Raw genomic sequence first — 27,388 nt, forward strand, 5'->3', positions numbered from 1 at the left:
TCATAACACTAATCTTAAAGCTCCTATATCTAGGGGTACCAGAGCTCCTATATCTAGGGGTACCAGAGCTCCTATATCTAGGGGTACCAGAGCTCCTCTATCTAGGGGTACCAGAGCTCCTATATCTAGGGGTCCCAGAGCTCCTATATCTAGGGGTACCAGAGCTCCTATATCTAGGGGTACCAGAGCTCCTATATCTAGGGGTCCCAGAGCTCCTATATCTAGGGGTACCAGAGCTCCTATATCTAGGGGTCCCAGAGCTCCTATATCTAGGGGTACCAGAGCTCCTATATCTAGGGGTACCAGAGCTCCTATATCTAGGGGTACCAGAGCTCCTCTATCTAGGGGTACCAGAGCTCCTATATCTAGGGGTACCAGAGCTCCTATATCTAGGGGTACCAGAGCTCCTATATCTAGGGGTACCAGAGCTCCTATATCTAGGGGTACCAGAGCTCCTATATCTAGGGGTACCAGAGCTCCTATATCTAGGGGTACCAGAGCTCCTATATCTAGGGGTACCAGAGCTCCTATATCTAGGGGTACCAGAGCTCCTATATCTAGGGGTACCAGAGCTCCTATATCTAGGGGTACCAGAGCTCCTATATCTAGGGGTACCAGAGCTCCTATATCTAGGGGTACCAGAGCTCCTATATCTAGGGGTACCAGAGCTCCTATATCTAGGGGTACCAGAGCTCCTATATCTAGGGGTACCAGAGCTCCTATATCTAGGGGTACCAGAGCTCCTATATCTAGGGGTACCAGAGCTCCTATATCTAGGGGTACCAGAGCTCCTATATCTAGGGGTACCAGAGCTCCTATATCAAGGGGTACCAGAGCTCCTATATCTAGGGGTACCAGAGCTCCTATATCTAGGAGTACCAGAGCTCCTATATCTAGGGGTACCAGAGCTCCTATATCTAGGGGTACCAGAGCTCCTATATCAAGGGGTACCAGAGCTCCTATATCTAGGGGTACCAGAGCTCCTATATCTAGGGGTACCAGAGCTCCTATATCTAGGGGTACCAGAGCTCCTATATCAAGGGGTACCAGAGCTCCTATATCTAGGGGTACCAGAGCTCCTATATCTAGGGGTACCAGAGCTCCTATATCTAGGGGTACCAGAGCTCCTATATCTAGGGGTACCAGAGCTCCTATATCAAGGGGTACCAGAGCTCCTATATCTAGGGGTACCAGAGCTCCTATATCTAGGGGTACCAGAGCTCCTATATCTAGGGGTACCAGAGCTCCTATATCTAGGGGTACCAGAGCTCCTATATCTAGGGGTACCAGAGCTCCTATATCTAGGGGTACCAGAGCTCCTATATCAAGGGGTACCAGAGCTCCTATATCTAGGGGTACCAGAGCTCCTATATCTAGGGGTACCAGAGCTCCTATATCTAGGGGTACCAGAGCTCCTATATCTAGGGGTACCAGAGCTCCTGTATCTAGGGGTACCAGAGCTCCTATATCTAGGGGTACCAGAGCTCCTATATCTAGGGGTACCAGAGCTCCTATATCTAGGGGTACCAGAGCTCCTATATCTAGGGGTCCCAGAGCTCCTCTATCTAGGGGTACCAGAGCTCCTATATCTAGGGGTACCAGAGCTCCTATATCTAGGGGTACCAGAGCTCCTATATCTAGGGGTACCAGAGCTCCTATATCTAGGGGTACCAGAGCTCCTATATCTAGGGGTACCAGAGCTCCTATATCTAGGGGTACCAGAGCTCCTATATCTAGGGGTACCAGAGCTCCTATATCTAGGGGTACCAGAGCTCCTATATCTAGGGGTACCAGAGCTCCTATATCTAGGGGTACCAGAGCTCCTATATCTAGGAGTACCAGAGCTCCTATATCTAGGGGTACCAGAGCTCCTATATCTAGGAGTACCAGAGCTCCTATATCTAGGAGTACCAGAGCTCCTATATCTAGGGGTACCAGAGCTCCTCTATCTAGGGGTACCAGAGCTCCTATATCTAGGGGTACCAGAGCTCCTATATCTAGGAGTACCAGAGCTCCTATATCTAGGGGTACCAGAGCTCCTATATCTAGGAGTACCAGAGCTCCTATATCTAGGGGTCCCAGATAAAAAAGTGCAGCAGCAAACCTCAAAGAACCCTGGACCCCAAAATTTCTAACACTGAGGAAATCAGACTGCAACTATTTCTTGAATTAGCCATTAATTGGCTGACATGGGAACAAAAAATAAATATATTCAAAGACACTCCATTATGACAATAGCTTAACAAAAATATAATTTTGTATATATTAAGTACATTCATAAAATCCTGTACACCCTGAGTGTAGCACATGTAAAAAAATTATCATTACAATTTCAAAAGCTACAAAGATATGATTTGGTGGCATATTTCAATTTAACAATTAGATCTATTTTGTGACTGCCACTGGACTTTAAGTATGGTAATTCAAAGAACTATCTGGATAACTTTTGACATGACAAGTAAGTGACGTCACAACACACATTATGATGTCATGATGTCTGTACAAGCCAGCCCCCTCGTATAGGTCTTTACGACATGAAGACTGGCCAATCAGATGGCTACATTTTTCAACAAGTAATGTGAGAAATGGGGTTTAACGTTGTGTCCAAGTTTATTGCACTTATATAGCGTGTGTGCATGCATCCCAACCCAAGATGTGACTGTCAGTGGATTGTGTTGAGTGAGCGATTGTTCTTTCACGCTGTCAGCAGAATTCCAGCTAAATCATGAATATTTATAGGTAATGATTCTGGTCCAGGAAAACCAATCATTAGTGGTAGTGGGAGACTAGCATACAGTCTAGGAAAACTTTCATTACACACTTCAATTCTCGCCTCTAATTATTAAAGACTTGCTTTTTTATATTCTAGATTGACTTGGTTTCATAAAATACAGATATTCCAGTCATGGTTCAGGACTACAGTAGTGGGGGAGCACGGACTGCTTGATGTTTCGGTGTGATGACACACAATCAGCCACGTCACGCCTTTTGATCACCCTATCCCCTCTTTAAGAGGCGTGGCCTAAATGTAAATGTCCGATTAGGATTTTAAATTTTCCGGACCCCTGCCCTCTTATCATGCGCCTCTTACAACAAGTAAGGGACGCTTGGGGCTCTCCCCATGGACTCCCAACAGGGTCAGGGCTGAGTTGAACACCACTGTCAGCAATGTTTAGCTATGAGCATAGTGGCTTGCACATTATCAACTGGGTTGGGATCTAACCAGTGATTGATGGTGTGAGCATGAAACCACATATTGGTGTGTATGCTACAGTCAGCCAGGCCACGGCCTCAGGATTGTCTCCCCTATTGACCTTTCATCCAATCACTGTCCCTTCTTAGAGGACATTGTCACCAACCAATTTTCATTTTAGTCGCCTCTTACAACAATCATGGGTTACTGGAACCTATTCTGCCCCAGAGGGCAAGCAGATTGCTGGTTTAATTCCCAGAATAGTCTTCGCCAGTCAAGAGATGATCACCAGCGCGACTTCCTGTAAAAGACAATTCCAAACATTAGTTTCAAAACATGAACATCATGATTATTTCTACAGCCAAACATTCTTAAACATCATGATTGTCAGCCATGTTTGTAGGTTCTCTATATTTTAGTTGTCATCATGGAAGAGTTCAACAAACATTTGGTGGGTGGAAACAAATCATTACGTGAGTTAAATACAAAGATGGTCATGAACAGGATCACAAAATTATTTGAGTACCATCTTGATGTGATGCAAACAAACCATTATGTTTGTCAATAAACAGTTGGGTCATGTTTGTTTGTTTGTTGTTTAACGACGCACTCAGCAATATTCCAGCTATATGATGGCGGTCTGTAAATAATCGAGTCTGGACCAGACAATCCAGTGACTGATATCTTGAGCATCGATCCACACAATTGGAATTCGATGACATGCAATCAACCAAGTCGGCCAGTCTGACCACCAGATCCTCTTAGACAAGCATAGTCGCCTTTTATGGCAAGAATTGGTTGCTGAGGACCTATTCTACCCCGGATCTTCACAGGTGAAGTTGGGCCATGAATAGGGTCACAAAGTTATTATACAGTAGTAGCAGTTCAGTGGGTTGCAAACAAACCAATTTGTCACATATTGCCCCTACCTATACACAGCTCAGCGAAGCCCATATCATCCTGCTGCACAGGTGTGTTGTCACTGGGCTGGGCAACAAGTGCAGTCGCCTGGGCAACAAGTGTAGTTGCTTGGACAGCATTGGTAGAAGTCTGATCTGGGCGTCGGAACCTCCTCCAGAGAAACACCAGTACTATGACCATGACCACCATCACACCACAGGAGATGGACACTAGCATGGAGACATTCACCGGGGTAGATGCTGGTCCGTCCTGCCCCGCATGTCCAGCTTGGAAGAACTCTAGACAAGACATAACAATAAATGTACACAGTATTTTTTATTTTTTTTGTTTAACGCCGCACTCAGCAATATTCCAGCTATATGAAGGCAGTCTGTATATAATCAAGTCTGGACCAGACAATCAAGTGATTGACATCATGAGCATCGATCCACGCAATTGGGATACGATGACATGCATCAACCAAGTCAGCGAGCCTGACCACCTGTTAGTCACCTCTTACGACAAGCATAGTCGCCTTTTACGGCAAGCATGGGTTGCTGAAGACTATTCAGGTATTGTACACAGTATAAACAGTGACTTAACATAAGTGAAACTGTAAATAAGGTAACCATACTCTGTTCATACTGCACTGCTAGGTTATTTTCAGATGGGATGATTCTAAATTCATATTAAATTGCCTGTGCTATTAAAGATACATGTATATGTGGACAATATTTCAAACTCTGGTGAGCTTAACAAATTTGAAATACTCTCTAAATATATTTCCAACACATTTTCTGATCAAAATATCTTGTCACATACATGAGAAACAGTATTTTCCAGCAAATGGGCATTTTATAACCTTGATTTGACATTATGTTTTAGATGGAATCACTACCGACCTGGACTGAGTAAGATCATCTTCCCGAGGCAAGGGAGATAACTGACTATAAAAAGTCCAGTTTCCACCCTTGCCCAAATAGGCTGGAATTATGGAGTTATATTTTGGCTGAACTAATGAGACTATGCATAGTCCAATCAAAATTTTTCAACGAAATTAACATCTGTTTCGTAAACTGCAGTGCAGTTTTTGGTCGATTGCAGGATTTGCAAAGCATGTGTACCAACAAACTTAGCATCAACAGATATTTTCCCAATCATTTCATGTTTTGAATCAAGGTGCTCGTGTGATTTGACGCACTTCGTGTAGTAAAAACCCATTTTATTACAATATAGATCTTGATTATCAACCAGACCATTTCACTGGGCGATGCCGTTTTAGTTGAAGCCAATGTAAGTGACATGAGAGGTGAAATCTGATTGGTCAATGGGAGGGACATAGAAGGGACATAACTCATAATTGCCACTGGTGGCGCTACAGTCAAGCCCAGAAATTCCAGCCTTGTTTGGCAAGGGTAGAAACTGGACTTTAACAGTCAGTTAACTCCCTTGCCTTGGGAAGATGGCAAAGATGTGTTCTCGTTGGAATATTAGTTTCCATATTGAGGCATGTTTAAATATTCTGATCTTAAATCTTTGCAGTGAACATGCTGCAGGTTCATTGGGAGGCATACAATTACCTCTACATACAACTCATTTTACAATGTAAACAGACACACATTTTATATCTTTGACAGGGCAAATGTGTTAACAGTTATGGCAACAGTGTTGGATGAAGTACCTGGACAAAACTTGTTGCAGTCAGAGTTAGGATCCTTCAAGTACTCCCAATAGCAGATCTCATTACACCCCTGGCATCTGCTAACAGCCTTGTCATAGTACTGGCCACTTTGACAGTGCTTCATGTCTGGAGAGGGATGTGGCTAGAAGAATCTGCTGTGAATGGAGACCATAATGCTGATATGTGATCAACCATGAGATAAGGGACTTTATGGGCGAAAAATCACATTTTGACTTTTCATTATCAGTTAAGACTACAGCATCTTCGGAACACAGAAGTACAATTCACAAGTTTAAAGTCATATTTATTGGAGAGATACATCCCATCACACACATCGATCTTCACTGAAGTAAGTTGATGTCAAACGTCTTTATGACATCATAGCACAATTGTATCCTAGCCCCCCTAAGGTCCCTTTTCTCCTGGTGGGTCACATATGTTGTTTGTTAGTTTGTTTGTTGTTTACATCCACATTTGGCAATTTTTAGCTATATGCGATGTTTGTCTGTAAATAAATTAATCTAGATCATAAAACCATTGATTGATGTTATAAGCAATCGTCTCTATCAACCAAGTCTGACCACCAGACCCGTAAAGTTGGCTGGTACGATCGACAAGCATGTTTCATTCATGAGACTGTTAACTATTTGTTCCTCCCACTTGTATGCACAGGAACTCGTTATTGGTCAGTAAATAAAAATATAGAGATCTACCCCTGTAAGTTCTCTACTTACATACAGGGGGTATATATTTTTATTTATCATCCAAAACTGGCTCACACAGGAGATATCGCTTGGATGAGATCAAGCGATATCTACACTGTAGATATCGCTGCAATGAAATTACATCACAATGCTTTGCAGACCATTGTGACATCACTGGTTACCATGACGTCACAATCAAATGACATCACTAATGGCTCTGCTACTGAAGCTGTTTGCAGTACTTTTTACACTGAAGACACTGCTAATTACTGTCTACAATTGAAAAAATTGAAAGAATGATGTTGGATGATAAATAAAATCTCACCCTCGTGTCTTTTGATATCAAATATATCAACACTCGTTGATAAAAGTGGCAAAAATCCTCGGCAAGCCTCGGATTTTTCCACTTTTATCAACTCGTGTTGATATATTTGATATCAAAAGACACTCGGGTGAGATTCTCTATTTACTGACCAATAACGAGTTACTGTGCTTGTATGTCATTTTATCAGATGATCACGCATTATCTACATTCTCACCCATTTTTCTACACTACGATTGCAAAGAATTTTGTTATCATGAACAAAATATAACGCATTGTGCACACAAACCTAAAAACATGAAGGCTAGATCGCTCCTGAACAGGTGTGGCTGTCTTCTTGGTGAAGGCCAACTAGTACCGAGTTGGGCTGATTTGTGCTTATAAAATATTCACCTTGCCAACATACACGCGCTAATGGGTAAATATACGTCTGTGTGATGAATGAATACCTCGAAATATATCAAATAAATCTGATAATTACCTTGCTTAATATACTGCGCCTCTTGCGCAAGCAATAATTTCCACCAGGGAATTCCCCAGTAAAATCCCCTCAGTCAGCTGACAACATATAGTTCTCGCTGCAGCTCTTTCTGTCGTACAAATATCTCCACATGCTTATATATGACAGTTATGGAAAATAGATTGTGTTCACATTGATCAGCTGTTGTCAGTATTTTGACGTTCTCTCAAACCAAAAGCAAAACTCGAGGCCTATCAGTCGACTATTTCGTGAGGGTTACGGAAAGGGACGAATAGTTTCTGAACAAGATCGTCTATTTCCGGTGAAAGTCATTCGGCACCACTCGCCCCTTTCCGTAACCTGCGACTGATGAATCCACCTGGCGAGTTCGAATCCCTCTGGCGTGGGTCTGCATGCATTTCCATGAACAGTTCAGACCTGACAACTTTCATGCATACAGTTTGATTCTCAAAATATTCAACCTAATATCAAGCTCTCAATTCAAGATTAAATAATCTCAAGCCAAATCCAAACTGTATGGTGAAAACAAATTTGTAGGAATATTATCTTTGCGTTATTACAAAAAGGAACATTAGTGACTTGTTGCGTAGCCATTGAGCTCTAGATCATTCGTGTCATTAAGCAATATATCACGTGACTAACCACAGGTCCGGATAGTACTGTGTGTGTGTACCCCGTCCCAGCCCTAGTAGTGATGCGTATGACACTGGAATACACAAATTACAGTTTAATGAGGTACATATCGTATTCGATGTAGTAAGCGCCTAGGACGCTCTCAAAATTAGGTCACTTAACTAAATGGGTTTGGAAACTCTGCATGTCTGCAACACTTGTATATCACTTGAGTGTCTAAATCCTAGACATCTACATAGTTTCTCATCGCAGGCATGCATCGAAAACCTGTGAAAACTATTTTGACTTTTGTTTTTAAACCATGTCATATATATGGGGTGGGGTGGGTTTGCTTGCATTTCATTGGATTTGTTAAAGTCATTGTCATGCATCAATTTATTTATTACAAGGGGACAGCCCCATGTCTATGTTGTGTTATTGTGTAAAACCTTCAGTGTGATTAGTATTTCCTTCAACAATAGTCAAACCAATCAATAGCAATATATATGAAATTGTGAGTTGGGTTTAATGTCGTTCTAAAATGTATTTCACTTATATCACAGTAAGTATGTGGGAGGAAAGCCTGAAGTGATGCAGGTCTTGGACGAAATATCAAATGGTATGTAAAAAAAGACCTCCTAATGACCTCCCCAAAATTTCTCTGTTGGTAGGAATATTTTTATTCCAAGGCATTGACAGACACAGACACAGACCAAACCACACCACACCACACCACACCACACCACACCACACACAGTGCCTTCGCCAGTAGCAAACATCTCAAGCTGAGTGGAAACCATGATGCAGGTTGTAGACATTTAGCAAAGATCAATATTGAAGGTACAATATGAGAGTATATCTGGGTTTCTAATCTATTACAAAACTGATGGTGTCATAGCAAAGGGAAGCAACTCTGCCCAACATGCACCCATGATCATTGGAATTAGGGTCTCCTGGTCTTAACTCTTGTACTGCAGTAGCGAGTTCAGCAATCTGCGTTCCTCCTCCATGTCTAAACTAGACAATGCATTGTGTGAGTGAGTGAGTTAAAATGTAACATTGCATCACCATTATTTCAACGATATACAAACTTGATAGCATGAACAATGATCCATAGAATACAACTACATGGACAGATCCCATTTCAAATATGCGCATCATGCACAAATACATGTCTTGTTAGGCTAAAAAAAAAAAATAGTCTTGGTTCTCAGACACTGCCCGCATCATCATAAAGTCTGCTGATTGTTTCGTTTTTATTTCCATTTTTAAAAAAATACAGAAATTTCCCTTTACATTCCCTGCTTCAATGCGTATCTTGTGTTATGGTAATGGAGGCAATAGGAGTTTGTATGCTTGTTCATGTAGGGGCGCCCTTTCCCAGGTTGATGGTAACTGTTTATTTGGTTACGAACTAGTTGAACAACCAAAAGCAAAAAGAAATCACCACCTGCCCGCACTATATTTTCAAAATTCATTGCCTGAGAACCAATTCTTTTATTTTTGTAAGCCAAACATATCTTTTGATTTTGCATGAATGTTGCAATGTCCTGGCTGAGAAATGAAGGAAAATAAATCTGAGGCTCTATTTACTAGTGTAACATATAGAGTATTCAGAGCGTTGAAGTGAAATGGGATTTATTGTTGCATTAAAGATTATTTCACTCATGTACTTGTCGGTATGGCTGTGTACTAGTCCAGTCTTCTATCAGTTTTATAGACCTCGCCCATTGAGAAACCATGCTGCAATTTAACATGAATACTCCAATCAGACACATTATACTGACTGGCCAGTCTTTCTTATCTCATAATGCCAAGCACCCAGGAAATAGTATTCAGACAAGATACAAGCTCCTTTCTATACAGTTTATTTACAAATGGTTACAGAGTATCATTTTCTACCTTTTCCCCTCTTCCCTCCTTTGCCTCCCTTGCCCATCTTTCCCCCCTTGCCCCCCTTCCCACCACCCTTCTGCTTCTTTGGGGTCTTCTTGGAGCCATTCTTCCTGGATCTGCAACACAATGAGGTCAGTCTCCAGGTAAGTGCAGCATGTTCATAGTAACATACAGTAAGTTCAACAACAGACAAATGGCACACAGACAATTTCATGATATTATCAAATTTTGAGACAACTATCTAAAACATTACCAAATCAGTCAATGTCCTGATGAACTGATCTGATTGAATGAATTTCTTTTTTGTCTAACGCCTCACAAACTGATCTGAAGCCTGTAATATGCAATAAAACTGACTTCATTCAGCCCTATTTATATTTGTCACAATATTTTCAATATAAAGTCAGCTGCTTCGTGGATAGGTGTCCACTACTGTTTAGTGGCATAAACTATCCCTAATTGCCCAAGTGAAGGTATGAAGAGATCACAAACAGCTGGAAGCTTAGAATTTGGGGTTGCAAGATAAATGAGGGAGTGAGTGAGTTGGATTTACCGCCGCTTTTAACAGTATTCCAGTTATATCACGGCTCGTCAGCTTAATGTGGGAGGATAGCCCGAAGTGATGCAGGTCTCAGACGTTTACCACTTTGGTGAAACCCATGAGCACGGGTATGGTGCTGACAAACCTAAAAACATAATCACGGCGAACCGAGATTCAAACCCACAATCATAGGTTTCTGGCATGCCCACGGGATGCAACTCTGCAAAGCGAATCACGGCGCCTTATACGACTGGGCTACCTGTGCCCCCTGGAAGATGGATGAGGAGATGTATATGTCTTCAACAGTATGATGTTGAGCTGCGACAGCTAATACTTAAACATAAGCATGTTCCTTTGCACAATTATACAACATATTGTGTACAGTAAGTGCAAGTGTTCCCCTACATGTTCCAGGCATTTCCCACTGATATAAGAATAACCTGGCTTGACTTACTGCTCCACTTGTTCATCTCGTATGTGTGAATTGACGGCCTGGGAGATGTTAAGTTTCGGTTGCTGATTACAGATGGAGTTGAGAATGTCCATCTGTCTGGAGGCCTCCATCTTCATATCACCATAGTTGGCTTCAAACTGTTCAAGAAGCAAATCACAGATGTACAGAGAACTCACAATTAAATAGTCAGCTTAATGTTATGTCGCAATGTCCATGTTCAGCCTAGCTTTGTTTGGTGGTTGTTTAATGCTGCAATCAGCAATATTGCAGCTATATGATGGCCGTCAGTTGATAATCGAGTCTTGCCCCAACAGTCCAGGGTGAGTGAATGAGTATGGTTTTACACCGCTTATTTTAGTTTAATTAGGCGGGTGACTTGTAATATGTCCCAAATCAATAAAGCTGGGATGACAGGAGGGCATGGCTTTAAAAAGAACAATATCATTCAACTGATCATTTCTTATGCCGACAACCCATTTTTTTTATGATATTATTTCTATAACTATGCTATGCCAAGGCTTGTGGAAAATCACAAGGACAAGTAAAAAGCCATTGGAGACTTAGTTTGATAAGGGCTGTGGTGTATCTGAAAACAACATTGCAGTCGCAAATTGCTATATTATTGATATGATAAAGGTCCTAGTTGTTGTGTGACAAGCTGACACCACATGGCCACACTACTACCGCTGTGCTATCAAAGAAAATATGTTTACATAAATGTCCTTATAAAAAACAAATAAACAGATTTTTAACATGCATTTGTTTTCAATGTACCAAAATGACAGCATAGAAGTAATTTCATCATTATTAAACAATTCAACAACCATATTAGCAAAAGAGTTATCTCCCCTAGACAGGTTTCCCACTGCGTATATACAGTCTTCTCACCTTCCTTTTCTTGCCAGTGTATTTTGACTTCTTTTCATTGGGCAGTTTATCCGTGAAGTGACCAATGGATGCTGTGGACTTTCTTGCTACTGCTAGAGCCTTAGATAGATGGTCTTTAGAGGGTTTTTCTGTTGGTGTCAGGCCAACCCCAGGAACTGCAAATAAACCAACCAGGTGTTAAGAAGTGTACAATGTCACATATGTACATGTCTAGGCCACTGTTACAAAGGGTCATTTATGATGTGCACATTTTGGTGTCAGTGAAATTAAACCAATATATGAAGGAGTGAAACGTCAGCTTTACTATAAACAAGATAAAAGTTTGGTTTTCTTCCAAAATCACATTTCCCAGAAATATGTTGCCAAACAGTAAATGTCATTCCTACAAATGTCTTTGGAATTTGTTTTAGAAGTTTTGATAATGTTAAATTTTTCTGACAGTATTTTTATACTAAAGGCCTGTAAAAAAGTGAGTACCCGGTAGACATTGTTTACGCCACAGTCAGCTGTCTTCAAGCTATATCAGTGACATGTAAATAATCCAGTCAAAATCAGATAATCCGGTGGTTGATATTATGAGTATCGACACCATTGTTGTACAGATGAGGTGAAATTGTGTTTAACCTTGCGTCCAAGATTATTGCACTTATATAGCGACGTGCATGCACGTCTGTGTTGGTGACTGCTTGTACTAGTCCGGACTGATGCCTATTTATAGTGCTAGCTCACTGAGATACCATGCTGCAGTTTAACATGAATACCTGACTCGGACACAGTATACTGACTCCGAGCTGACCAGTCCTTGTTTTAGCCCCTTAATGCCGAGCACCAGAGAGGGTCACAACAACTACCATCTTCTGACGTCTTTTGGTATGACGCGGCCATGGATCGAACCCCGGACCTTCCGCTCTAAGGGCGGATGCTCTACCACGGAGGCAGTCGGTCCAATGGGGTACAGCGATATGCAATTAAGCAAATCACTGTGCCTGGCTTCCCTATCCATTTAAGAGGCCTCTTCTGACAAGCATAGGTTACTTTAGACCAGAAACTTTACACAATGCATGTAAATAAGACAGTTCCTGAACAAATGAGCAAACTACAACTTCAATCTTACAGAAAAAAAACCCCTCGAATAACAAAGACTACGAAATGCAGAAAAATAGCAAAAGTAGATATTGTTGTTTGTTTGTTTGTTTGTTTACAATGCACAGCAGTATACTAGATATATGATGGCAGTCTGTAAATAATCCAGCCTGGACCAGACAATCCAGTGATTGACTTCATGAGCATCAATCAACACAATTGGGATACGATGACATGCATCAACAAAGCCTGACCACCCGATCATGGTAGGTGCCTCTCACAACAAGCATGGGTTGCTGAAGATCAATTCTTTCCCACGTCTTCATGGGTTGCCCAATTCGGTTGCCTCTTACAACCAGCTATGAGGTGCTGAGGGAACTTCCTACCACGGGGAGATATTGAGACTTTTCCTATTATGAAGTTGATAGATTTTCAGCTGATCATGGATTGTCCTATAAGTGCACAAATCTTTCATAACCAACCTTTTGACATCCTCGCTCGGCTGTAATTGCGGAGTCTCTGAAGCTCATTCTTGGCAGTTCTTTCAGACTTGGCTTTCTTTTTCTTTGCAAACTGGTCTTCGTTGGGATCTAGAAACATCAGTGAAAACATCAGTTTGACAAATGGAATGCCAGATTACTAGTAAACTAAACATGACAAACCCAGTGTGTTCATATACAGTCAAGTATACATAGACATCTTCAGTTAACAGGGATTTATCTAGACCTGCTCAGAGGCAGAAAATCGACCCCCAAGTCATCAACAAATGTCAGTAAATATTCCACTTGTCTCGCTTATCACTCATGTCTCACACATCTCATGTCTCACTCATCACTCATGTCAAGTTTTTCTCTCATGTCTCACTCATCACTCACTCATCACTCACTCATCACTCGCTCATCACTCACTCATCACTCGCTCATCACTCATGTCTTGCTCATCACTCATGTCTCACTCATCACTCATGTCTCACTCATCACTCATGTCTCGCTAGTCCCCTTGTCTCACTCATGTCTCACTCATCACTCATGTCTCACTCATCACTCATGTCTCGCTCATCAACCATGTCTCACTCATCACTCATGTCTCGCTCATCACTCATGTCTCCCTCATCACTCATCTCTCGCTCATCACTCATGTCTCGCTCATCACTCATGTCTCACTCATCACTCGCTCATCAATCATGTCTCACTCATCACTCATGTCTCCCTCATCAACCATGTCTCACTCATCACTCATTTCTCGTTCATCACTCATGTCTCACTCATCACACATGTCTCCCTCATCACTCATCTCTCGCTCATCACTCATGTCTCACTCATCACTCATGTCTCACTCATCTCTCATGTCTCGCTCATCACTCATGTCTCGCTCATCACTCATCTCTCGCTCATCACTCATGTCTCGCTCATCACTCATCTCTCGCTCATCACTCATGTCTCGCTCATCACTCATGTCTCACTCATCACTCATGTCTCGCTCATCACTCATGTCTCGCTCATCACTCATCTCTCGCTCATCACTCGTTCATCACTCATGTCTAGCTCATCACTCATGTCTCCCTCATCACTCATGTCTCGCTCATCACTCATGTCTCCCTCATCACTCATATCTTGCTCATCACTCATGTCTTGCTCATCACCCATGTCTCACTCATCACTCATGTCTCCCTCATCACTCATGTCTCCCTCATCACTTATGTCTCGCTCATCACTCATGTCTCCCTCATCACTCATGTCTCGCTCATCACTCATGTCTCCCTCATCACTCATGTCTCCCTCATCACTTATGTCTCCCTCATCACTCATGTCTCCCTCATCACTCATGTCTCCCTCATCACTCATGTCTCCCTCATCACTCATGTCCCCCTCATCACTTATGTCTCACTCATCACTCATGTCTCCCTCATCACTCATGTCTCCCTCATCACTCATGTCTCGCTCATCACTCATGTCTCACTCATCACTCATGTCTTGCTAGTGTAGAAATCAAAGATCCACAAACCTGCATTTTGGGGTACTTCAATAAGCCATGCTTTTGTGTCGTCATTTGCTCGTTTATAGCCCCAGCGAGGTCGATATTCCTGATAAAAGTGTTTTTACAGACATTATTAGATTATTGGTCAGGTACACATCATAAAGCGAAGTAATTATTAGATCTATTTCATCTGGGGTTATATACTGAAACACTTTGAAAACACATTGTGGATTTTCACTCTTGATAAGTAACATGTGACTCGAAGTTTACGTCCAGGTAGGACAACATGAATGAGGATTCAAACTCAGACAACATTATTACAATGTTGCTTGCCTTCCAGCCTCACTATCACATACAAATTTCTTTGTTTTCTGTCAGTTCACTGAGAATAATTTCCCAATTTCCACTATGAGTTTTCATAGTGTATCAGTATATATCACATCCATCAGAAATATTCCAGCTATATCACAGCAGCCTGAAAACAATCAATTTGGGACAGATAAACTTCTGGTTGAAACATGAGAACAAAATATGTCATACAGGTAGGAGGACCCATATCGACCAGGTCACATATTGTGACCATCCAATCCTCATTTTAGTCAGCTCTGACAAAAGCCCTAGCATCCTGAGGATCCAATCTGTCCTGGAATTCCCACAGGGCTGTATATCACAACTGCTGCAAACAATTTATTATCTTGTTTGTTTGTTGTTTAATGCTATATTCACAGAGTCTGACCACCCAATCAATTCAGTCACCTCTTACGACCAGCTCAGGTTTATGGGGACCAAGTCTGACCCAATGAGTGAGTGAGTTTGGTTAAGCAATATTCCAGCAATATCACGGCGGGGGACACCAGAAATGGGCTTCACACATTGTACCCATGTCGGGAATCAAACCTGGGTCTTCGGCATGACAAGCTAATGCTTTGACCACTAGGCTACCCGACCGCCCCAAGTCTGAACCAGAATCATTTCATCATTGAGGCACATCACACTGAGGAGCAGCTGTGTATAACAAACAAGTCACATCGATGCTGGTGCTCATACCGGCTGCCATAAACCACTGCCCTGTTCCAGGACACCAATACTCATTTAAAGGTGTCACAAAGTTACATCCTTACCTTGTGTACTTCATCCCAAACCATGCGACTCTTCTTCCTGTTCACGATGCCCTTCAGCTTGGCGTACTCCTGCCATCTGCCAGGTGCCCGTGGCTTCGGAGCCTACATACAAGACAGTAAGAGTGAAGTGGGGCATAGACACGGCCTGTGGATTGTGAGTTTTACTGTTGTGTGAGACTGCATTCAGCAATATTTCAGCTATAGGACAGCGGACAGTAAATAATCAAGACTGACCACCCGAACGATTTAGTTGCCTCTTAAAACAAGCATACGTTATTCCTACCCAGTATTCTCTTGTTTGTTTGTTTGTTTGTTGTTTAGTGCCGCACTCAGCAATATTCCAGCCATATGATGACGGTCCTTAAATAATCGAGTCTGGACCAGACAATCCAGTGACTGATATCATGAGCATTGATCCACGCAATTGGGATACGATGACATGCTTCAACCAAGTCAGCAAGTCTGACCACCTGATCCTGTTAGTCGCCTCTTTCAACAAGTGTAGTCACCTTTTACGGCAAAAATGGGTTGCTGAAGACCTATTCTACCCCAGATCTTCACGGATCCCATGTTCTCTTGGGTGGGGTTGGGAGTCTACATTCAGGACAGTTAAAGTGAAGTGGGCTATAGACTCAGCCCATGGCATGGGAGCCTACATACAAGATAGTGAAGTGGGGCATAAACAGATCAAACATACAGCGAAACCCTTCTAATCCTGACAACACTGTTTTGGTGAAATCGCCCAGATTAAGTTTTCCACTTACTAACCATGGGAGTGCATACTTTACATACACATACACTGATGTAGATGTTACAAACAGTAAACTTCCAGAAGGTAGGGTTCCCACACAAGCAGGGTCCAGAGTAACAAAGGTTCAAGGTATACATATGTACATCAATGGCAACTTTATAATAACTCATCAATCTGATTGGTTGGTGTGTTGTTTAACGCCGCAATCAGCAATATTCCAGCTATATGATGGCGGTCTGTAAATAATCAAGTCTGGACCAGACAATCCAGTGATTAATGTCATGAGCATCGATCCACTCAATTGGGATTGATGACATGCATCAACCAAGTCAGCGAGCCTGACCACCTGATCCCGTTAGTCGCCTTTTACGACAAGCATAGTCGCCTTTTACGGCAAGCATGGGTTGCTGAAGACCTATTCTACTCCGGAATCTTCACGGGTTCATCAATCTGAACAATCCATGGTTGTAAATGGTGTCGACACAATCGCCTGACCCCTCCCATTGAGAATACTGAGGTTAGCTTTCAGCCATGTTGTTCCATACAACTAGAACTAAAAGATGTGCAAATTTCTTCAAATGACACATGAGAGGCAAGCATTCGATTTTTAGTTGCGACTGAGGGGTTTGTTTATTTTTTAACACAGCAATCAGTAATATTCCAGACATATGATAGTGGTCTGTAAGTAGTCTGTAGTCTGGGTGAGACAATCCAGTCATTGACAATATGAGCAACGATCCATGCCATTGGGGTATGATGACACGCTATCAACCAAGTCACTGAGTCTGACCACCCGATCCATGGCATTGTCTGTAACGGCAAGCTTAGGTTGATCAGGGCCAATTGTTTTCACATGGGGTGATAAAGAGGTACAACAGGTATTAACACACTTACAGGTTTTTCTCGCGGAATTGGGGTTTGTGCCTCTGGAAGCTGGAAAAAACAAACAAAAGGTGATGTTGACGATGTGTTTTATTTGGGTCAACTTTTCTATCACTATGTGTGGATTATATAAACAAAAGTCATCAGTAGATATTATATCCCTGTGGTCCATTCATTTTGTTTCTGAGTGGAACATTATATTCAGTAAACAAATACTGAAAACTCTCAACATCGCTGGGTTTATTCATTGACACTGCGTGTAGACATGATAGATCACTGGGAGAAGCTCATGCACACTCACAACCTTGTTGCTATGCTGATGTCACACTATAATTTATATCTTGCATCAAAATTGCAAAAATAATGTCATAGAGTATTGCAACATGCTAGTATACTTTGTGGTGTTGAAATCTAAAGGTAGGTCACAAGATTATATTGATATAGACAAAGTCAGGCTTTGATATAGGCAAAGTCAGGCAAACATTCAACAAACTGTTTAAAATATACAGAGGGAAATTCTGCATTGAGGATTACTGATTGCCTTCCTATGTACTTCTTGTCCAGACAATAAAACATTATCATGCTAATAGGGATTGTTTTTTCTTAAAGTAATGTTGTGCTTGACCACCTGGAGTGATTGACTAATTGGTTCCGAACTAGCTTATTAATTCCTGTGTCGAGTTCTGGCATACAGCCAGTACAGCCTTGCTTCTGTAATCTGTCTGTACCCAAAACAACCCAATGCATCTGTGTTTGCCTCACCTGAGCTACTACAGCATCATCGATCTTCTCTGTTGGAAGCTGAAATTACAAGACAGTTAGGTCCCAAATCAACTGAATGTGTAAAATGTCAGGAGTATATTGACGGTGATTGAAACTTTCAAGTTTAGGGTTTATCAAAAGAAAGTGTGACAAACTATGTGATAACTGATGTTGGACGTTTCCGAAAATGTCTCATATCTTAACCAGAGCAACTTTGACCCAAGTGTATTAATATTTTCTTGTTTCATGTTGGTTACTTCAGGGAACATTTGTTCTCTTGGGGTAAAAATCTCATAGAAAATGGGCCACTCATTTTAGCAATATCCCGGCACTTAGTGGTGCTTTTGTCCAAAATAAATTTCATAAGTTTTTATTTGAACACTTCATTGTAATATTTGATAATGTTTTAAAGTTCACCTTTTTAAAACTGAGCATTAACAATTGGTATCAAAGGGGCATAATAATATTTTGTCCTTATATAGTATTCATGAAGTAGCACTTCTATGCTATACATATATTTATCATTCAGCTGAGTTCATTACATAAGCCTGCTTACTATTTCTAGGTCTTACAAAAAGTGTTCCTTCACTTACCTGCCACAGTCTGTTGAGAAGCAGCTGTGTGTTATCTCTACTTAAATTCTTCAAGTAATCTTCACGGTTTGCCCTGCAACATGAGAGATAGTTTGTTACTCGAAAGCCATACAGTTAATATTTACAGGGTTGGCACCATTGGTCACATCTCGTTCATTTGCAGCTCATTTCGGACAAATGATTTATGTCAAATAGAGAGATCTTCGGGAAAAACAACTAGTCCCTCTTGATTTTCACTAGTCTCAGACTAATGGACTAGGCCATTTCTATCACTGGTTATCTTTTTTTCATTACAGTCACCAACCTAACTGAAAATGATTTGGATTTGACTTGCTGAGCACTGGTTGTAAACTGAATGCATGTATCACCAAACAATTGTTCCTGGAACAGTCAATGTGAGTGAGATAGAGTGAGTATGATTTGATGCAGCTTGTAGCAATATTCCAGCATTATTACAGGGGACACCAGTAACACATTGTACCTATATGTGGGGAATCGAACCTGAGCCTTTTATGTATCTCAAGTCTTGTTTAATCTGTTAAGAACAATTTATGTGACCTCACTTTAAAGAAATATACCATATCCTTGCAGTAATCAATAAAGTTAATGAGAGACTATGCACCACAATTTTGTTCCCATTTCAACCATATAGCACTGCATAGAAACTGAAAAATTGTCTTTATCTGTCTATGTAATTAGGGCCTAGGGCAATCATTGACATGATTATCTGGTCAATTGACACACATCGTAAAAGTTGATTGCAGACAAACAACTCCACTTCCTGGTATATACTTCAAGGTGCCAAACAAACTATAGGCTATTTAGATTATATAGATAGAGTAAGGCAAATAAGCACTGAAATCTGCATACCAAACTCTGTGACCATTAATCAAAATAGTATACAATAACACCACCTTACAATTATTAGCAAGATTTCAGGTTACCCCAGGCACCATGGCCACCTGCTATTCAGGCTTAGACATTGTGGCCACCAATCTGTTCATATTGAGACAAGTGAAAATCTGGAAGGGCTGCTTTGTCTCCAATGAGATGTGTCACATAAACCAGTAGTTAGCCAAAACTGAGATGTAGATGAGCTCGAGTGGACTTGTGACGTTTAGCCCAACATACTGCTTATCAACTCATTTTCACCATCTTTACTGATCACAAGTCTTCATCATTTTACCTAATACTTAGGAACAGTATCCTCTTACTAGGTTGAAGATAAATGTACATTTCATCAATAAAAGTAGTTCATCTCTACAAAATATAATATGAAAACAATTTCAACACATGAGAAATCAATATTTATTCAAGGCTTCATTCACCTAGAGGTAATGAATAACCTATTTGACAGACTAACACTGACGTTTTAAACGTTAATCTGCAGTTATCCCTGTCCCGTTTGCAACCTTTCCACTCTAAGGGTTGGTTGTGTTTCAAAATTTTACATTCTTTGACTTGGCCCCAAGCCCACTTCAGGCATCACAGTCTGGGGCTCAGGGTGGACTGCAATGTTAATTGAAATACAAATGGTAGGTGCGCCTGGAGAGAGTACAAGTCATTACACTCATGAAGTACAATAGTGTGACTAAAAACACATGCTTGATCAGTGTGGATTTCATTTTCATATTTTCTACACCTGGTAAATCAAACCGACATTTGTACAGTAACAAGCCCCAAACCTGAAAACTTTTATGTCGATAGGATTTGGGTCAGACGCTAAAAGATTCCCTTCATCTATGTCAAGATCAATGTCCTTTTCAACTTCAATACTCTTGTATTTTGATTCTCTTTCAGCTGCTGCTCTGAGCACGTTTTCCACGATGTCCGCCATCTTTAGATACACGCCGTCGTGCTAGATGTTAACTAATCAATGGTTGGCCTACAGGGCGGCATCGGACCAATGACATGAATTTTAACAGGTGCCCGTCGGCATGCCACGTCTGTCTGTTAGTCACTTCCTGGTGGCTCGGATAGCGGATTTGTGAACTGGCCTGGAGAAGCTTTATTTCCTACTTGAAAACATGGAGTTTATTTGGAATTTGACATAGCCAGATCGGATGCTCTATGTATCTTTTAATTCGTTTGGATCATAATGTGGAAGAAGGAAAACCTGCGGAAGAATTTTCTGCGTGTAAAGCAGATAGCGGATCAGAATTTAGGAAGGTGGGTCTCGTCTGCTTGCATCTGAGTCTGACATTGATCAGTGAATTAGCATATTTCTCTTTCGTGTTATTTGCTACATTGTTTCCCCATTAAATATCCACATGGGTTATTTACATATATTAAAATCAATGCTGGAATGTGTATTTACAAATAACGTCAGTTACCACTTTCTAACCATGTGTCAGTGTCATGAGTCTTCGCTTCCTTCAGTCAGCCTTGAACATTCAGTGTGATTCATATGCTTTATGTCTATCAAATCTACAGAAATGTTAGTAAGTGTCATATTTGTATAATAATTCCATATTGTTATCTGCTGTAACTATCCACTGAAACAGATTTCATGATCAGCATCATGAGGAAAATGTCTGGTATTATTTCATATCATTGAATTGATAATTACATACTGCAACAGTGTCCAAATACTGCAATATGTTTACATTTAAAGTCACATGTTGCTGTAGTATTTTGGGCTGATATCATCATGGTTTGAAGTTATCATTTTCTGCATACATTATGACATATGATTTTGTTGCACATAGGCCTACATGACTGAAGGTTTGGTTATAATTACATTTGAACCTTTTCAAGATATTATTCACTACATCAAACACCATAGCTGTAATAACATTCCCTTCTCATGTTTACTGCTGAAAACCTATGTTAATGTTAGATGGTTTTAAACACTGTAACAACAAGAACAACACTGTTACTGTACTTCAGAAATGTGATACAGCATCAAACCCATGCTCTTGGTGTTGATTGCCACACAATGTATGTCCGTCCAGTCTATACTCGTTAGCTATAGTATTATTACAAGTTTTGCCCCATGTAACACCAGATGTTGATTTACATATTTTACAGGGTTTCTTTTCGAGGAGTCAGCCTTGGCAACAAGTATGTAATTTCTTCCAACACATGGGAGACAATTTTTCCTTTTGAATGCTTTCAGAAAACATTGTTTTGTGTAATACTGTCACTTGATTTATAATGAAGTATAATGGCATACAGTTTACAAGAACACAAACAGTACAGTTACTGAATGTTGCTGCTTCGTAATCAAGAAATTTGCTAAGCCATTTGCACAATAATACTTTGTTGTCTGTTTTGATATCAATTTAAAACAAAAGTCATATCAAATGACAGCAATGCTTATTAACTTAGCAATATTGTCTTTTTTTGTGGATAGAGCAAATAGTAATATACAAGATTAATTCATAGAAATGCCTAACAAAACAAAAAAGAAATGTGGTGTGGTCGCAAAGCATTTGTAGTATCCTTAGAACATGTAGAATAGAAGATCATATCGAGAGTTATTAATAATTTTGTAAATCACAATAAACAACATGCCACAAGTAGAAGTCATTCTCACCCAAACGCAGATAAGTAGGGGTGTCTCCAGGATGATGTCTATCTATGTCTGCTATTGGCAGTGGAAATTCCTTTTTTTTGTAATTTTGTTTGCCAATAAAAAACATCTTCTGTTAATTGAATCATTTCAATATTAAGCCAGGTGAATCACATCAGTATGCTCAGTGATATGTTAAGTTTCCACTGTATGGATAAAATATTTTAGAAATTTGTGTCACAGGATTCATAGCATCTGTTCAGTCAGTCAAGAAACCTGAAGAATTTGTCAATATTTGGGCTTACGTAATATCCACTCTTCAATCTGATCATGTTTTGGTGTTGTCTTGAAGTTGAACTAACACTTGAATTTGATATTACAAAGTGACTAGTTTTTCTTTGTTATGTCTAAAATAACGTATTTTTACAGTTTCTGTGTGAAATAGTATATTGTGTGACATATCATGAAAAAAGTATTGTGATTCATCTCATATCATGTCATAGGTGTAAAGGTTATCATATTCATAAACTAATCATGCTAATTATTCCGGTGTAAAACACATTTCCACATATTAAGATTAAAACACAGTTTAAGAGTTTGTCAATGCCTTATTAAACTCATGAATATGCCAGGTGTGTTGTAGTTAGAGCATAAAAGTAAGAAACATTTGAAATGATAGTTCTTGTTTAGTACTTTGGGAGAAAATACAACAGAGGAATTAAAATGGGGACCATATCACTTTCTGCTACTGTTATACTAAATGTTATGTAACAGACACTGACATGTGTCAGAGCATTTAGTTCTATTTCTTCTTCTTGCATGATCGTTATGATTACCCGATAGATCATCATGATCAAATGTATATTAGCTTAACCATGTTAACATATGTTCTATTTTGCTCCTTTTCAATAACTATAAACCTGATAGGTATTTGTTTATCAAATGCAAAGTATAGTGCTTTTAACATGTATATGATGACATTTGTTTTTTTATTTACTTGAATACTTTTAATCACTGGCAAAATAAAGTTTTTGACCACTTAGTTTCAGAGCATCTTTTTGTGTTTACATGACAACAGAAAAGCATAATTCATAGCTAGCTAAACTGACTCCTTGTAATATTTGGCACTACGATGCAGTCTTGTGTTCGACAATCTCATGTTTCAGCCATTTCCCATCATTGTATGAACTTCATAATCATTGAATGTCACATGTAGTCACAGCTTGATAAAGTATTACATGCATGATGGTATCAAGTTTTGTTCGAAATTCTTTCCTGTTTTTGCAAGTTTTGTATTTTGTTTGCACAATGTCACCATAGCATGTTTTTTGCTGTTATTCATCATGCTTGTCAGCTTTCATGATCATATTGTAATTTGTATGTTTATCATGTTGTTCGTCTGTTTAGAGTATATTTATGATTTCTTGATTGAGTTGATAAATTAATCATACCAGTATCTATATGTTATTCCACTATTGATTTATTGTGTTTCAAAGATTCCATCAGTAAATGGCACTAATAATTTAGTTTTTTTTGCAAAGTTTAGTAACACATCATCATCGTCATCATCATCATCATCATTAGTATTCAAAGTACAAATAATAGTACTTGTATGAGAATTTGAAGTCTAAATCATGGTTCAGAATACTTTGAATACTGTATCAATAGGTACAGGCTACAGGTATGTGTTTTTATGGGCTCGATTTATCTAATTGGCCACATTATCTGAAATATTTCTTTTGCAGTTTATAGAACTTGCCTTAGCAACGGTGCCTTTACACTTTGGGTACAAAGTACTAAGATTAGAATATCGCATTACTTATCCTATCAGTTGATTAGTCTGACACACAGGTTATTATGTGGGTATAGTGTTTACTACACAAAGTCACACTACCTGTCACATAGGCTGTGGTGTTATGGCAATAACTAATCTAAACAACACAGTAGCACTGTTCAACTTAAGTAGTGTACCGGAATGTTCTACAAGTGATGGTGTTGACTTTATCTACATTGTCTGATAGTGTGTTTTCGTACAGGTCAATTTTGATCTTCGCAAGAAGACTATTAGTGATTTGTTTGTTGCTCTTGAAACTTCAAAGCTACTTTCTCATTATCTTATTATGATTTTGCCAACATTTGTTAATTAAGCTAGTTTTCAGAAGCCCTGGCAGTGTTAGAAACTGGCACTAGTGCTATAGTTCTTGCCAAACTGCCCAATAGTTAAGGTATCATAAGGACTAGTAGTAATTTGCCATTTTTTTAGGGTTTTGCCTGCGTGCCATCATTTGGAAAAACAACATGCTCTTGTTTCACACAAAGATGTGACTAATTAATGCACACACATGATGTAATTTTCCAGCTGAACATTTGTTCCTCAGAAATGTTCTTTTATCTCTGTGAAGAGTATATCCATTGCCCTCTTTAACATATTCATTAGTGACGCTACAGGTCATTAACGGTGGTTTATTTCCCCATGTTCATCTGACACTATTTAGCGGGGTCGTGTGAGACACTACATCAAGCATGTGTCACTGGCGACCTACATCAAACACCAGTGTATACACACATGTACTGTGTACATCTGTATACCAGGGACCACTGGCTCACAAGCTTGGGAGGGGGTAGCTTAGATATCTCCTGGAAGGCAATGGTATTTTACTTTAAAATATCTAACAAATACACTTATTGACTTTTACGAAGAAAACACACCCTCATGTTGACATGTTCGAAATTTGTCCTTGTTTGTAAGTGTATGAAAATGTTTGGTCATGTGTAAGGAGTATGAGTTCAGAATGATACTTGCCTTTTATCATTTCTAAGTTGATTTGGAAGGGGTTTGAGTTTTATTTGTGAATTATTGCAAAATGAAATAGTGTTTTATTGTATGATAAACAACGACCACGAGTCATTTATTTCTTATATGAGATATGAAAATTATGTGCAGACGCTTTATATAGCCGTGTTTAAAAATGATGACTCTCTCAATAGAATCCGACCTCGGCAATGTCGGACATGTCCATTTTGTGGCCAGGTGAGTATTTCCCTCAGATTCTCACAATCCTCAGGTCGATTGCCTGTACCTTTTTCTCCAAATACCAGTTGTCATATCTCTTCCACTTTTGGATGCGACTGTTCGGCCATCATGTTTATCTGCATTGCCCAGCTACATCTATAGGGAACAACACACTAGACACTCCCCTCACAAAAATAAAGTTATCCAATATATGTCAACAAGTTGTGAATGCATGTTCGAATCTCCAGAAATGACATCATGATAGAACAATGTTTTATTGTGAAATAAACCACACTTAATTCTTCATTGTTCTCTGCGGTTTATCCTGTAGCTATCTTATATGTGTCCTTTGACAACAGGAAAGTGTTTAAAAGATGAGCTGTATTAAGTGTTGCCAGCACACTTGATGCTGAGGCACATGTTGGTGGAGCATGGTCATCAGTGTAAGTGCCTGACAGGTTGCAGCACAGATTACTGGCGACAGTCATGTGTCCGACTGAGAGACTGGGTGTTAAAAACACACACTGCTCACACAGCACAGGGACATTACACTATGTTGTCACATGACGTTGCCATGGATGACGCTCACTAGTCAGACTTAGGGAACTTCTTTAAAGGTTACACTGTGCAATATGCAGTAACCATTTTGTTTAAGATTGTATCCAGTCCAGAACTTTGTGCTTATGATTGTTATATTCATAATTTCCTCATTGTTTGTACTTATATACAGGGATAGACACAGTCACTAGTCCGAGACTAGTAACAATCTAGGTGGTAATGCTGGGAAGATACACCAACTGTGAGACCCAATACGTATCACAGTACTTTGCTCATGATCAGATACGTATCACGATACTTGTATTGCTAATAACTGTGGTGCATAAACATTCTTTTTCATAGACAAGATGGCCAAATACCTGGCACACTGATAATTTACAGTTGGCAGTGTCAAGTATTGCGTAATTGATGAAAATACTTACATTTTCACCACTATTTTTCACTCCTTGTTTGTGTTTGGTGTAACAGTTATTAAAGCAAGCATTTAAGGTAAGAATCAATATTTTTACTTATTGCGCGACTGTGATCAATCCATGTATCGAGAAGTAAACAATCGATGTATCATCCCACTACTACTAGGTGGACTAGTTTTATCCCCAAATCTAGTTTGTCCAAAATGAGCTTTGGACTAGTTGGATATGACCAAAGGTCTCCACCCCTGATATGCAGGATTCGTAGCTTCAGATTTCGAAAGCACCCTTTGGTCATGGAACATTAAATTGGTGTCAGTGTCAACAGCTACTCTTCAAGATATTGCAAGACAGTATAATAGTAGTTGTATGTTATGCAGACTGTGCCCAAATCTTTTCAGTCTACAAGCCCAATGTATTTTGTTTAGATTTTGTTTTATGGCATGGATTATTATTAATTCGGTTACTGGACAGTAAGAAGTTTTATGACACTAAGGTTGCAGGTTTCTTATACATTTGTTGAAAGTTGTGGTTAAAACTTCAAGGAATTATCTTTACCAGGAAACAGCTGAAGTCCACAAGTTGATTGTGGCTTATCTAAAATCAACAAAACTTTCATATTTGAGTGCTCCATGCATTGTGTACATATGTTATTGTTAGTGTTGTTGACCTCACTCTAGGATTGTGTTACTCTTGATAGGGTTATTAGTAACCAGGATGTAATAGAGATACTGTAATCTTAATTGAAGTGTTGATGTGTGTACAGGGGTGGGTGGGTGGGGGATGGGTGTTCTGCTTTCATTATGTCTTTATTTGTATGTTGTTTAACTGCACATTTAGCTATACGACGGTGGTCTGTAATTAATAGAGTCTGTAGCAGACAATCCAGTGATTGACATTATGGTCATCGATCTACGCGATTGGTATCTGATGACTTACTATCATTCCAGTCACAGAGTCTTACCACCCAATCCATATTCAGTTGCCTCTTCCGTCAAGCACTGGTTGTTGGGGACCTATATTCTTACCTGGAATGGTCTCTTGATGTATAG

At 39.9% G+C, this 27,388-nt stretch overlaps 4 protein-coding genes across 15 annotated transcripts in view; 1 reads left to right on the forward strand and 3 right to left on the reverse strand.

Moving 5' to 3' along the window:
- LOC139467543 (uncharacterized) lies at positions 1-2,907 on the reverse strand. The gene is made up of 2 exons (XM_071249076.1): positions 2,893-2,907; positions 1-2,115 (listed from the first exon to the last, which is right to left on the reverse strand). Exons 1-2 carry the CDS (start codon positions 2,905-2,907, stop codon positions 1-3), a joined length of 2,130 nt encoding a protein of 709 aa, XP_071105177.1.
- On the reverse strand, positions 2,587-7,529 carry LOC139468906 (uncharacterized). Of its 3 annotated transcripts, none has more exons than XM_071251042.1 (4): positions 7,282-7,529; positions 5,775-5,926; positions 4,123-4,392; positions 2,587-3,494 (listed from the first exon to the last, which is right to left on the reverse strand). In XM_071251042.1, the coding sequence occupies exons 2-4, from the start codon at positions 5,896-5,898 to the stop codon at positions 3,442-3,444; spliced, it is 447 nt and encodes a 148-aa protein (XP_071107143.1). In that variant the 5' UTR covers positions 5,899-5,926; positions 7,282-7,529; the 3' UTR covers positions 2,587-3,441. The 3 variants fall into 3 exon arrangements, with proteins under 3 accessions (XP_071107143.1, XP_071107140.1, XP_071107142.1); XM_071251039.1 differs by having other exon boundaries at positions 5,775-5,929; XM_071251041.1 differs by lacking the exon at positions 7,282-7,529 and adding an exon at positions 7,090-7,260 and having other exon boundaries at positions 5,775-5,929.
- Positions 7,530-9,784: 2,255 nt separating this feature from the next.
- Positions 9,785-20,679, reverse strand: LOC139467544 (ribosome biogenesis regulatory protein homolog). Its single transcript, XM_071249077.1, has 10 exons — positions 20,527-20,679; positions 18,842-18,914; positions 18,249-18,287; positions 17,499-17,537; positions 15,854-15,955; positions 14,760-14,838; positions 13,238-13,345; positions 11,673-11,827; positions 10,785-10,921; positions 9,785-9,905 (listed from the first exon to the last, which is right to left on the reverse strand). Exons 1-10 carry the CDS (start codon positions 20,676-20,678, stop codon positions 9,785-9,787), a joined length of 1,005 nt encoding a protein of 334 aa, XP_071105178.1. The 5' UTR covers position 20,679.
- A 124-nt stretch (positions 20,680-20,803) lies between these two features.
- The window catches only part of LOC139467911 (rho GTPase-activating protein 44-like), a 64,625-nt gene continuing 58,040 nt past the window's right edge, over positions 20,804-27,388 (forward strand). For 9 of the 10 annotated variants that reach the window (XM_071249487.1, XM_071249488.1, XM_071249492.1 and 6 more), the window contains exons 1-2: positions 20,804-21,010; positions 21,872-21,904. In XM_071249487.1, coding sequence (XP_071105588.1) covers positions 20,940-21,010; positions 21,872-21,904 — 104 coding nt within the window. In that variant the 5' untranslated portion in view covers positions 20,804-20,939. The remainder of the gene's footprint in view (positions 21,011-21,871; positions 21,905-27,388) is intronic. The other variant, XM_071249489.1, reaches the window with a different exon arrangement.

Source organism: Haliotis cracherodii, unplaced genomic scaffold, assembly GCF_022045235.1.
Source record: "Haliotis cracherodii isolate W230 unplaced genomic scaffold, xgHalCrac1.p SCAF_2, whole genome shotgun sequence".
Taxonomy (NCBI): Eukaryota; Metazoa; Mollusca; class Gastropoda; order Lepetellida; family Haliotidae; genus Haliotis; species Haliotis cracherodii.

Bases quoted from the DNA above. Each gene is read 5' to 3' on its own strand.
- LOC139468906 (XM_071251042.1), bottom strand. From the start codon at position 5,898: ATGAAGCACTGTCAAAGTGGCCAGTACTATGACAAGGCTGTTAGCAGA. The intron at 4,393-5,774 runs GTACTTCATCCA...TGTCTTGTCTAG, and splicing joins CTGCAACAAGTTTTGTCCAG to AGTTCTTCCAAGCTGGACAT. The intron at 3,495-4,122 runs GTAGGGGCAATA...TGTCTTTTACAG, and splicing joins CTTCGCTGAGCTGTGTATAG to GAAGTCGCGCTGGTGATCAT.
- LOC139467544 (XM_071249077.1), bottom strand. From the start codon at position 20,678: ATGGCGGACATCGTGGAAAACGTGCTCAGAGCAGCAGCTGAAAGAGAA. The intron at 17,538-18,248 runs GTGAGGCAAACA...TGTTTTTTCCAG, and splicing joins ATGATGCTGTAGTAGCTCAG to CTTCCAGAGGCACAAACCCC. The intron at 11,828-13,237 runs GTTGGTTATGAA...GTTTATTTGCAG, and splicing joins CCGAGCGAGGATGTCAAAAG to TTCCTGGGGTTGGCCTGACA.